At 39.4% G+C, this 13,240-nt stretch overlaps 1 protein-coding gene across 2 annotated transcripts in view; it reads left to right on the forward strand.

Annotated features, from left to right (window-relative positions):
- The window catches only part of SCIN (scinderin), a 79,079-nt gene that overhangs the window by 42,463 nt on the left and 23,376 nt on the right, over positions 1-13,240 (forward strand). For both annotated transcript variants that reach the window (XM_025290912.3, XM_044946495.2), the window contains 4 exons: positions 7,020-7,112; positions 10,334-10,466; positions 10,869-10,957; positions 12,068-12,283. In XM_025290912.3, coding sequence (XP_025146697.1) covers positions 7,020-7,112; positions 10,334-10,466; positions 10,869-10,957; positions 12,068-12,283 — 531 coding nt within the window. The remainder of the gene's footprint in view (positions 1-7,019; positions 7,113-10,333; positions 10,467-10,868; positions 10,958-12,067; positions 12,284-13,240) is intronic.

Below are 13,240 nucleotides of genomic sequence, written 5' to 3' on the forward strand. Positions count from 1 at the left end.
CACCCTTGTCTTGTTCCTGACTTTAGAGGAATGCTTTCAATTTTTCACCATTGAGGATAAGGTTTGCTGTGGGTCTGTCATATATAGCTTTTATTATGTTAGATATGTTCCTTCTATTCCTGCTTTCTGGAGAGTTTTTATCATAATGGATGTTGAATTTTGTCAAAGGCTTTCTCTGCATCTATTGAGATAATCATATGGTTTTTATTTTTCAATTTGTTAATGTGGTGTATTACATTGATTGATCTGCGGATATTGAAGAATCCTTGCATCCCTGGGATAAAGCCCACTTGGTCATGGTGTATGATCTTTTTAATGTGTTGTTGGATTCTGATTGCTAGAATTTTGTTAAGGATTTTTGCATCTATGTTCATCAGTGATATTGGCCTGTAGTTTTCTTTTTTTGTGGGATCTTTGTCAGGTTTTGGTATTAGGGTGATGGTGGCCTCATAGAATGAGTTTGGAAGTTTACCATCCTCTTCAATTTTCTGGAAGAGTTTGAGCAGGATAGGTGTTAACTCTTCTCTAAATTTTTGGTAGAATTCAGCTGTGAAGCCGTCTGGACCTGAGCTTTTGTTTGCTGGAAGATTTTTGATTACAGTTTCAATTTCCGTGCTTGTGATGGGTCTGTTAAGATTTTCTATTTCTTCCTGGTCGAGTTTTGGAAAGTTGTACTTTTCTAAGAATTTGTCCATTTCTTCCACGTTGTCCATTTTATTGGCATATAATTGTTGATAGTAGTCTCTTATGATCCTTTGTATTTCTGTGTTGTCTGTTGTGATCTCTCCATTTTCATTTCTAATTTTATTGATTTGATTTTTCTCCCTTTGTTTCTTGATGAGTCTGGCTAATGGTTTGTCAATTTTATTTATCCTTTCAAAGAACCAGCTTTTGGCTTTGTTGATTTTTGCTATGATCTCTTTTGTTTCTTTTGCATTTATTTCTGCTCTAATTTTTAAGATTTCTTTCCTTCTACTAACCTTGTGGTTCTTCATTTCTTCCTTTTCTAGTTGCTTTAGGTGTAGAGTTAGGTTATTTATTTGACTTTTTTCTTGTTTCTTGAGGTATGCCTGTATTGCTCTGAACTTTCCTCTTAGGACTGCTTTTACAGTGTCCTGCAGGTTTTGGGTTGTTGTGTTTTCATTTTCATTCGTTTCTATGCAAATTTTGATTTCTTTTTTTATTTCTTCTGTGATTTGTTGGTTATTCAGCAGCGTGTTGTTCAGCCTCCATATGTTGGAATTTTTAATAGTTTTCCTCCTGTAATTGAGATCTAATCTTACTGCATTGTGGTCAGAAAAGATGCTTGGATTGATTTCAATTTTTTTGAATTTACCAAGGCTAGATTTATGGCCCAGGATGTGATCTATCCTGGAGAAGGTTCCATGTGCGCTTGAGAAGAAGGTGAAATTCATTGTTTTGGGATGAAATGTCCTATAGATATCAATTAGGTCTAACTGGTCTATTGTATCGTTTAAAGTTTGTGTTTCCTTGTTAATTTTCTGTTTAGTTGATCTATCCATAGGTGTGAGTGGGGTATTAAAGTCTCCCACTATTATTGTGTTATTGTTCATTTCTCCTTTCATACTTGTTAGCGTTTGTCTTACATATTGCGGCGCTCCCATGTTGGGTGCATATATATTTATAATTGTTATATCTTCTTCTTGGATTGATCCTTTGATCATTATGTAGTGACCATCTTTGTCTCTTTTCACAGTCTTTGTTTTAAAGTCTATTTTATCTGATATAAGTATTGCTACTCCTGCTTTCTTTTGGTCCCTATTTGCATGGAAAACCTTTTTCCAGCCCTTCACTTTCAGTCCCCTGTTTTGAGGTGGGTCTCTTGTAGGCAACATATGTAGGGGTCTTGTTTTTGTATCCATTCAGCCAGTCTTTGTCTTTTGGTTGGGGCATTCAACCCATTTACGTTTAAGGTAATTACTGATAAGTATGATCCCATTGCCATGTACTTTATTGTTTTGGGTTCGATTTTATACACCATTTTTGTGTTTCCTGTCTAGAGAATATCCTTTAGTATTTGTTGGAGAGCTGGTTTGATGGTGCTGAATTCTCTCAGCTTTTGCTTGTCTGAAAAGCTTTTGATTTCTCCTTCATATTTGAATGAGATCCTTGCTGGGTACAATAATCTGGGCTGTAGGTTATTTTCTTTCATCACTTTAAGTATGTCTTGCCATTCCCTCCTGGCTTGAAGAGTTTCTATTGAAAGATCAGCTGTTATCCTTATGGGAATTCCCTTGTGTGTTATTTGTTGTTTTTCCCTTGCTGCTTTTAATATTTGTTCTTTGTGTTTGATCTTTGTTAATTTGATTACTATGTGTCTTGGGGTGTTTCGCCTTGGGTTTATCCTGTTTGGGACTCTCTGGGTTTCTTCGACTTGGGTGATTATTTCCTTCCCCATTTTAGGGAAGTTTTCAACTATTATCTCTTCAAGTATTTTCTCATGGTCTTTCTTTTTGTCTTCTTCTTCTGGGACCCCTATGATTCGAATGTTGTAGCGTTTAATATTGTCCTGGAGGTCTCTGAGATTGTCCTCATTTCTTTTAATTCATTTTTCTTTTATCCTCTCTGATTCATTTATTTCTACCATTCTATCTTCTAATTCATTAATCCTATCTTCTGCCTCTGTTATTCTACTATTTGTTGCCTCCAGAGTGTTTTTAATTTCATTTATTGCATTATTCATTATATATTGACTCTCTTTTATTTCTTCTAGGTCCTTGTTAAACCTTTCTTGCATCTTCTCAATCCTTGTCTCCAGGCTATTTATCTGTGATTTCATTTTGATTTCAAGATTTTGGATCAATTTCACTATCATTATTCGGAATTCTTTGTCAGGTAGATTCCCTATCTCTTCTTCTTTTGTTTGGTTTGGTGGGCATTTATCCTGTTCCTTTATCTGCTGGGTATTCCTCTGTCTCTTCATCTTGTTTAAATTGCTGAATTTGGGGTGTCCTTTCTGTATTCTGGCAGTTTGTGGAGTTCTCTTTATTGTGGCGTTTCCTCGCTCTGTGTGGGTTTGTACAGGTGGCTTGTCAAGGTTTCTTGGTTAGGGAAACTTGTGTCGGTGTTCTGGTGGGTGGAGCTGTATTTCTTCTCTCTGGAATGCAATGAAATGTCCAGTAATGAGTTATGGGATGTCTGTGGTTTTGGGGTGACTTTGGGCTGCCTGTATCTTGGAGCTCAGGGCTGTGTTCCTTGTTGCTGGAGAATTTGCTTGGTATGTCTTGCCCTGAACTTGTTGGCCCTTGTGTGGTGCTTGGTTTCAGTGCAGGTATGGAGGCATTTGATGAGCTCCTGTCAATTAATGTTCCTTGGAGTCAGGAGCTCCCTGGAGTCAGGGTTTGGACTTAAGCCTCCTGCTTCCAGTTATCGGTCTTATTTTTACAGTAGTTTCAGAGCTTCTCCTTCTATACAGCACCATTGATAAAACATCTACGCTAAAGATGAAAAGTTTCTCTACTGTAAGGGTCACCCAGAGAGGTTCACAGCATTATATGGAGAAGAGAAGAGGGAAGAGGGAGTTAGAGGTGACCCGAATGAGATGAGGTGGAATCAATAGAAGAGAGAGTGGGCTGTCCAGTAATCTCTTCCTTATGTGCACTCCACAACTGGACCGCTCAGAGTTGTTCACAGAGTTATACAGAGAAGAGAAGAAGGAGGAAGGTGACAGAGGTGGCCAGGAGGATAAAAGGGGGGAATGAAAAGGAGGGAGACAGATCCAGCCAGTAATCAGTTCCCTAAGTGTTCTCCACCGTCTGGAACACACATAAATTCACAGAGTTGGGTAGAGTAGAGAGGGATTAGGGAGGAGACACAGGCGACCTGGTGGAGAAAAAGGAGAGTCCAAAGGGAGAGAGAGCAGTTAAGCCAGTAATCTCGCTCCCTAGTGAAAAATGGGTACTGAAGATTGGGTTCTTAAAGGTACAAAATTGGTAACAAATACATAAAAGCAAAAATTAAAAATCTAGAGTAGAGTTTGGAATTTCAAAAATACGATGTTAAAGAAAAGAAGAAGGAAAAGAAAGAGAGAAAAAAACGAACAAACAAAAACAAACAAGGTCGCGAAAATTATAAAGAAAATATAGGTACAAAATTGATAACTAATACCAAAAAGCAAAAGTTAAAAATCTAGAGTAGAGTTTGGAATTTCAAAAATACAATGTTAAAAAAAGAAGACAAAAAAGAAAGAGAGAGAGAAAAAACAAACAAGAACAAATAAAGTCGCATAAATTATAAAGAAAATACAGGTACAAAATTGATAACAAATACCAAAAAGCATAAATTAAAAATCTAGAGTAGAGTTTGGAATTTCAGATATACAATGTTATTTAAAAGAAGAAGAGAAAGAAACAGAGAAAAAGAAAAAGAAAAAATAAAAAAGGGTCACAGAAATTGTAAAAAAAAAAAACTATAGGTACAAAATTGATAACAAATACCAAAAAGCATAAATTAAAAATCTAGAGTAGAGTTTGGAATTTCAAAAATACAATGTTAAAGAAAAGAAGGAAAAAAATAAAAAAAACAAGGTCAAAAAAATTATAAAAAATATATATATGAAGTTTGCTTTAAAAAAAATAGGGACTTTTTTTTTTTTTTTTTTGCTAAGTAATCGGTTATAAAAGTGAAAATTAAAGGAATAATAGAGGACTTAAATTTTTTTTTAATTAAAAAAATAAAAAGAAAGAAAGAATGATCGTAAAAATAGTAAAAATTTATCTAGGACTTTCTCTGGTTTTGTTGTGAGTATTGCAGGTTCAGTTCATGTTTGGCTAGTTCCTTGGTCCGACTTATATTTCTCAAGATCTATAGGCTCCTTCCTATGTAGTTGGTACTAACCACAGGGTTTTAATCTATGGCCTGTAGCTTCCAAGGCGGTTCCCTCTGTTATAGCTTCTTCTGTTTGCTGGTCTCTTCAGTGTCTGGTTTCCACCCTGACACAAAGGGGACGGTGGAGGACACTTTTTTTTTTTTTAGGTTCACTTGTTCAGTCGCGCTGAGGGGAGGTAGGGAGGGATGCTGCAAACAAATAACACTGGCGTGTGCTCGCAGTGCCTCAGCCACACTGGGTCTGCCCCCCATTCTCAGCGCGTGTAGCCTCCCTGCCCACGCTGCTCAGGCTCTAGGTTGCTCCACAGGGAACCGTCCGTGGCCGGCCCTGGGCTGCCTGCACATCCCAGGTCCAAGCCGCTCAGGTTCAGGCACTCGGGTAGTCCTCAGAGGCACAGACTCTTGGTTGGGCCTGTGTTTTGTGCCCTTCCCAGATCCGAGCAGCTCAGATGATGAGGTGTTTGGCGCACGCGATTGCTGCGACTTATCGCCTCCCTGCCACTCGGTTATCTAGGTGTGCACCGGCGCACCTTCTCAGGCAGATGTTGACCGTCCAGACCCCCACGAAGTTTTAGTTAGCAAAGAAGCCTGCTTACAGTTTTATAGATAGTGTCTCTCTGGGGCTGCGATTGTCCCCTTCCGGCTCTGGCTGCCTGTCACCGGAGGGGGATGGTCTGCCGCCGGCTATCTCTGTTCAGTCCTTTGTTCCGTGCATGGGCCTGGCGGTGTCTTAGGTTAGGGCTGGCTTTTCGCGTGGTAGATATCTCACAGTCTGGTTTGCTAGTCCAAATTAGTTCGCTCAGATAGCGCTCAAGGTGTTCAGGCCAGATCCTTGCGATGCAGCCTGCGCCGCGCCTCCCTGCCCAGCCCCTGCTTGCTAATGGCGGATGCAGGTGTCTGCGCTGCTTCTCCACTGCGGGAGTTACCGTAGGGCTCGCAATGTGCGGGTTTTAATTGTTTATTTATTTTTTCTCCCTGTTAAGTTGCCCTCTGTGCTTCCAAGGCTCAGCACAGATTCGGCAGTGAGAAGGTTTCCTGGTGTTTGGAAACTTCTCTCTTTTTAAGACTCCCTTCCTGGGACGGAACTCCGTCCCTCCCTCTTTTGTCTCTTTTTTTGTCTTTTATATTTTTTCCTACCTCCTTTCGAAGAGTTGGGTTGCTTTTCTGGGTGCCTGATGTCCTCTGCCGGCATTCAGAAGTTGTTTTGTGGAATTTACTCGGCGTTTAAATGTTCTTTTGATGAATTATTGGGGGAAAAAGTGTTCTCCCCGTCCTACTCCTCCGCCATCTTAGCTCCTCCCCAAAATGCTTTTCTTAAACTTTTGGATTGCATCAGGTGTGCAAAGAGTACATAAGCACATTCATTCATTCGACATTCATTTGTTCTGTGTCAAAAATGCAGCAGAAGCAAAGCATATGATTAACTGACATTTCATCTAGCCTAGCCTTTATCAATAATAATAATAGTACCCTACCCTCAAATAGTAATTTTGCCCAAGACTTTGTTACAATAAATTAATAAAACCTATAGATTGCTTGTAGAAGCAGAAGTTATGGAAGATATTTTGTTGCACAGCTGAACTTAGAACTCATATTTTAATTAATTCCTACTAGTTTTCAATAATGGAGAATGCAATGGCACCCCACTCCAGTACTCTTGCCTGGAAAATCCCATGGACGGAGGAGCCTGGTGGGCTGCAGTCCATGGGGTCGCTGAGAGTCGGACACGACTGAGCGACTTCACTTTCACTTTTCACTTTCATGCATTGGAGAAGGAAATGGCAACCCACTCCAATGTTCTTGCCTGGAAAATCCCAGGGACGGGGGAGCCTGGTTGGGCTGCCATCTATGGGGTCGCACAGTCGGACAGACTGAAGCGACTTAGCAGCAGCAGCAGCAGTTTTCAATAATAAGGAGACCTACACTTTCAAGTTTGGGATTTCACTTTCTTGAAAGTTCACATCACCAGCAAACTCAGTGTTTGTTTACTTAATGCTATCGATTGATTTGACCTGTGGGGGAAGGTCAGTTTAGTATGATTGGTGAGAAATGTCTGAGCCTTGTCATTTCAGTTGCTAATACTTTATAATCTATGACCTAGGAATCTTTTTTTCAAACTTTGCACCATTAATGAGAGGTCTTTATCTTTTCATCTGTACTCTTTTTTCCAGGTATTAGGGAAAAAGCCAAAGCTTAGGGATGGAGAAGATGATGATGACATCAAAGCAGATATAACTAATAGGAAAATGGCTAAACTCTACATGGTGAGTTCACTGGTAGGAAGTTCTGTTGTTTTTATTGGACAGGATGGTGCTGGGGAGACCTGCTGGGGAGGGACTGTTTGCCACAGATGACAATGCTCCTCGTTGCCCTCAAAGAGAAATGTGTGGGAAGAATTTGTTCTTTGCTTTAACACAGTTATTTAAAACTCTTATTTCTATTACTTTTAAAGTTTTTATTAAAAACAACAAATAATTTGCTGTGATTTAAATTAAAAAATTATATATATAGTTGCTGTACTAGTTTGCAACAGTTCAGTTCAGTCACCCAGTTGTGTCCGACTCCTTGTGACCCATGGACCACAGCACACCAGGCCTCCCTGTCCATCACCAACTCCTGGAGTTTACGCAGACCCACGTGCATTGAGTCGGTGACGCCATCCAACCGTCTCATGCTCTGTCGTCCCCTTCTCCTCCCACCTTCAATCTTTACCAGCATCAGGGTCTTTTCAAATGAGTCAGCTCTTTGTATCAGGTGGCCAAAGTATTGGAATTTTAGCTTCAACATCAGTCCTTCCAATGATTATTCAGGACTGATCACTTTTAGGATGGACTGGTTGAATCTCCTTTCAGTCCAAGGGACTGTTAAGAGTCTTTTCCAACACCACAGTTCAAAAGCATGAATTCTTTGGTGCAAAGCACAGCTAGTGCTCCTTGCCTTGGAGGTGGGGTATCTCCTCTCGACCGCTCACCACTTCAGCACCGCGCAGCCACCGCTCGTTGCTCCAGCGACAATATGTCCTGATATCTTACATTCAGTACAATACATTCAATAAAGTGTTTCCTTCATAGAGTACAAAGACTGTAAGCATTTTCTTATGAAATCCTAATGAGCTATAAAATTATGACCTCACTTGAAATATCCTGTTTAGCTATCATGAAGTCTTTTTTATAAGAGGGCAAGGCTATCAAATCAAACAGCTGGAAGGAAAAAGGGTAAAAACTGTCCTGGGTGTTGGCAGACTTAGTTCCATGTTAGCTCTGTGGGAAGGACTGCCAGGGCGACCTTGGCCAAGACACGGCCATTCTGGGTCTTAGTTTTCTTATCTGACAAAAGAGAGATTAAATTGGAACTACTTAGGTTCCTTCCAATCCACAATTTTATGATTTTATTGCTGGTGAGGGTAACAAAATCCACAAGATGTACCAGGTGAGGAGACTGTTCACATGGGATCCGTTAAGCATTCCCTCCCTCTGTAACTTTCCAAGCACATGATTTGGAGCAGACCACAGTCTCCCTGTGGAATTGAGTCCTTTTCTCATCTCTGACAAGAAGGATGTCTATTTTCTGCTCTTTAAAGGGATGGTCCAGCTCGGACACACTGTGATTTTTAAATGAAGTTCAAGTTACTGTCTTGTGTAGAATAACTTCCTTTTCTGTAGAAAGAAAGGAGAAATAGATTCTTTGTATCTAGATGGCAAAAGAAAATGTCTTTACCACTCCCAAATGCTGATAATTTTCATATAAGCCACACAGAAATTGTTATTCTAAAGATTTTGTGACTGCTTGTTTTTTATTATTGGGTTTTGTTTTGATTATTTTTATTTATTTTAAAATTAATTTTAATTAAATAATTTAATTATTTATTTTTTAAAGCATACATTTATTTTAATTTACATTGATTATTTTTATTGTTAGAATTGGGTTTCTAAAACCCAATTTCAAGAGTTTAACAAATACCTTTTATGTTACCTCATTAAATAAAGCTGTTCTCCCCTCAGAGAACATCATGAGAGTAAAGAAATAAGCATGAACATGTTAATCTTGGGGCTTCCCTCGTGGCTCAGCTGATAAATAATCTGCCTGCAGTGCAGGAGACCAGGGTTCGATCTCTGGGTCGGGAAGATCCCTTGGAGAAGGGAATGGCAACCCATTCCAGATGTCTTGCCTGGAGAATTCCATGGACAGAGGAGCCTGGCAGGTTACAGTCCATAGCGTCTCAGAGTCGACTAACACACAATGTTAATCTTGAGTCAATGCTCCCTCTAGTGGGTCTATTATGTATTGCATACTTCTATTTCAGTCCTGAAAATAATTTGAAATAGCTGAACAGGGCTTCCCAGGTGGCGCTCGCTAGTGGTAAAGACCCTTCCTGCCAATGCAGGAGACATAAGAGACTCGGGTTCAATCCCTGGATAGGGAAGATCCCCTGGAGAAGGGCATGGCAACCCACTCCAGTATTCTTGCCTAGAGAATCGCATGGACAGAGGAGCCTGGCAGGTTTCAGCCCGTAGGGTCTCAGAGTCAGACACGACTGAAGTGACTTAATGCAGCAACACAGGGCTAGGAAGCTGACTCACCTCGGGTGATTTCTAAAAATACAGAATTCAAGCCCCACCGCAGTGCTGTAAAACCCCACCACTCATCTAGGGAGGACCCTCAAATCTGCATATTTAACAAGTGCCCAGGTGGATTACCTTACAGCCTACCAGGCCTTGAAAAAACTGAATTCCAACCTAGGAAATTTTGTAAGACTTTGTAAGCTGTATGTCTCCAGCTTAAAAAAAAACAAAAACAACTTATGTAGCCGTTTCCAAACTTCGGGAGTCTCCGTAAGTTTACTTGTGACACAGATGTAACAAGTTTTATTTTATATTTTATTTGTGACATGAGATTTACTTTGATAATTTATACAGAGTATTTAAGTAAATGACAGGCTCCATATTGAAAAAAGTCTGTACACATAAGCTATAATGTATCAGGGCCTTCCCTACCACAGTGTCTGGGATATGGTAGTACTCAGTGAATATTGAATGAATGAATGTTTAAGCTTTAGCTTTATGTGTGTGTAATGAGTACAAAGGTATCTATTTCAAAGATTTTTATACAGACTAAGAAATAATCATGTAAAGTTCATTGTGTAGCACCTGGTATATGTGAAAACTGAAACAAACTTTATCCATGATTATTATCACTATTATTTTCTGTTGAAACTTAGCGTTTTATTAGTAGTACTTTTATCCTAAAGGGCTTTAAGAAAGTCTTTTCCAAGGTGTAACTGGGTTCATGAGGGTTTTTTTTTTTTTTTTGTATTTGTTTTCTTTGAAATAGCTTTGTTGAGATATAACTTACATATATAGTTTATCCATTTAAAGTGTGCAATTCAGTGGTTTTTATTACATGTACAGAGCTGTGCAGCCATCACCATGATCACAGTTTAGAGCTCACTGGTCATCCTCAAGCAAGCTCACGGTTTTCATGTCAGGTTTCAGATGCCAGTGGCTCCATGAAAGTGAGTCTGGTGGCAGAAGAAAACCCCTTCTCCATGGCGATGCTTCTGTCTGAAGAATGCTTCATTTTGGACCACGGTGCTGCAAAACAGATTTTTGTATGGAAAGGTAAAACAAATGCCATTGGCATTGTTGACATACTTCAGATTTATATGTATTTCTTCAGAAAGAGAAATAAAACATCTTTTCTGACTTTAAAAAAAAAAAAAAGCTTACCTTTCTGCATGATCTAGACAATGCAGACATGAAAACCATATTTTCTTACTATTAGCCTTATTTACTAGGGATGATGGGGTAAAAGAAAGTCTTTGGGCACTAGAAATAGAATTTTTTATATAGTCTATATTATAATATTGTTAAATATATTTAGTATACTAGGAAGTTTTTGCCATTTTTCAGTATTGTAGTTAAATTAAATTATAATTATATTTGATTTTTGGTGCACAAGTATCTCTTAATCATGTAATATCTTGCCTCTCTAAATTCTCTTTCATTTATGTTGCATGTTAGGTAAAGATGCTAATCCCCAGGAGAGAAAGGCTGCCATGAAGACAGCTGAGGAATTCCTACAGCAAATGAATTATTCTACGAATACCCAAGTACGTATGGAAATGAACTAGCTAGGAAAAATTTTTTAGATATGGGAGCTCATGACATCACCACAAAACTCCTGAGCGAATTTGGTTCCAAAAAACATACACAGAAGTCATTCTTACCTATGTGCATGCAATGTTGCGTCCTGTGCTCTAGAACTCTGTGTGGAGGATGGAATTTTACAGAAATTGGAGATTAGGCTTTCAGTGGGACTCTGTGATTAGAATAAAAGCCCATTCACTTCCTGCACAGCCTTTAAGTCAAGATGGTCAAGCACAGTTGAATTAACTGAGAGCATATATCAAATATTCCCTAGAGCAAGTTGTATAAGCATGGACTAAGGCCCAGAAAATACTTGCCTTCATGGAGATTAATTTAGACACTGACTAGTTGCTCTTTTCTGAGTCTCCTAGCTTCATCTTTTCTCTTCATTTTTATGTCCTGGCAAAAGCAGCACAAGGAGATAATTTCTTTCAGGTCACAGAAATTCTATGAACCTAATATAGAAAAACAGTCAAACTTATTTGACTGTAATGGAAACATATGAAATGACTTGATTCTTCTCTCAAACATCCAAATTCATTGGCACTTACTTCAGCTATAAGAAAAAAAGCAGGGTTGAATTGTTTTAGCTTCATATTTGATACTTTTCCTTTTGTATTCATATAAGGATTCCAGCTTCTAAGTTTACATTTGTCATCTTTAAAAAAAAAAAAAGGCTCCTCTTTGCATTTTCTTAGTTTTTTCTCCATAACTAGATTATTGTTTTTCCTTAGTCTCTTATTTTTCTGTTTATAATTATTGTTGTTTAGTCACTAGTCGTGTTCGACTATTTGCGATCCCATGGACTATATCCTGCCAGGCTCTTCTGTCCATGGAATTTCCCTGGCAAGGATACTAGCGTGGGTTGCCATTCTCTTTTCCAGGGGACCTTCCTGATCCAGAGATCAAACCCATGTCTCCTGCATTGGCAGGAGGATTCTTTACTACTGAGCCACCAGGGAAGCCCAAACCAGAGCACCTGAACAGGGACATGAACCCTGGACCCTTGGATTAAAAGTCTGATGCTCTACCCACTGAGCTAATCATCATAATAATAATTTTTTACATTTCAGATTCAAGTTCTTCCAGAAGGAGGTGAAACACCAATCTTCAAACAGTTCTTTAAAGACTGGAGAGATAGAGATCAGAGCGATGGCTTCGGGAAAGTGTATGTCACAGAAAAAGTGGCTCACGTAAAACAAATTCCATTTGATGCCTCAAAATTGCACAGTTCCCCACAAATGGCAGCCCAGCATCACGTGGTGGATGATGGTTCTGGCAAAGTGGAGGTACTTACATATTTCTGTTTATTTGTCTGTCAAGCCCATTTATGTCAGTTTATGTGGAAATAGAACTTCAGGAAGCTACAAATTGTAAAATGTGCCTTTTAATGATTAATAAAGATGATCCAAGACCAGGGGGTTGAAAGTTGGAAGACAGCGTTGTCTGACCTTCAGTCTTAGTGTATAGTGTGTTTGCTGAGATTCTAAGAAACTAGGTAATTTGTGTAAGGTCACCTAATCACCTTAGAGGCCTCCAAGGAACCCAGCTGTCTCCATCTCATTTCCTGGTCCAAGCCTGCTTCTGCTCTCGGAACTAGACTTGTCCAGTGTGGGTACATTGCTCCGAAAGCTCCAAGCCCTAAGTTTGTCCTTCCCTTGCACCTTAGGGGCATTCACAAAGGCAAATTATGTGTTATGTGCCAACATCACAGATGTTTTTAGAACATTCAAAATGAATTTGTTGATTATTGCTATTTTTTGACACAAATTGTTGAAACCCTCCTAAAAATTCTCCCTAACTAAAATCTCTTCATGTTTGGCCTGCCATTGAGTCATCTAACATAAGGGGAACTGTATAAGATCTTCTGTTCTAGAGTATGTTGGTGGCTCTCCACAGTCTTCCTGAGAACATCCGTCCTTAGCTGGGCCTCCCAGGCCTTCCATGACTGAGCCTTGCTCTCCACACCTCAGCCTTCACAGCCTCGAGGGCTCCTCCCCATTGCCATCTGGGTGACATTCCCACTCCTTTGTAACTCAGTTAAGTCACAAGCTTCATCTCTTCTGAAGAGACTTCTTTCTGCATGGAAATGACCTTTCTCTGTTCTCAAGCCAGAAGTCATGTTCTTCATGGATTCATCATAGAAGTACCACAGCGTTGTTCATTTACTTAGAGATTTCTCCTCCCAGACCTCTTGTCGTTCCTTGAGGGAAGGAATTGAATAATTTATCTCTTCATTCCCAGAG

This window comes from Bubalus bubalis, chromosome 8 (genome assembly GCF_019923935.1).
Source record: "Bubalus bubalis isolate 160015118507 breed Murrah chromosome 8, NDDB_SH_1, whole genome shotgun sequence".
Taxonomy (NCBI): Eukaryota; Metazoa; Chordata; class Mammalia; order Artiodactyla; family Bovidae; genus Bubalus; species Bubalus bubalis.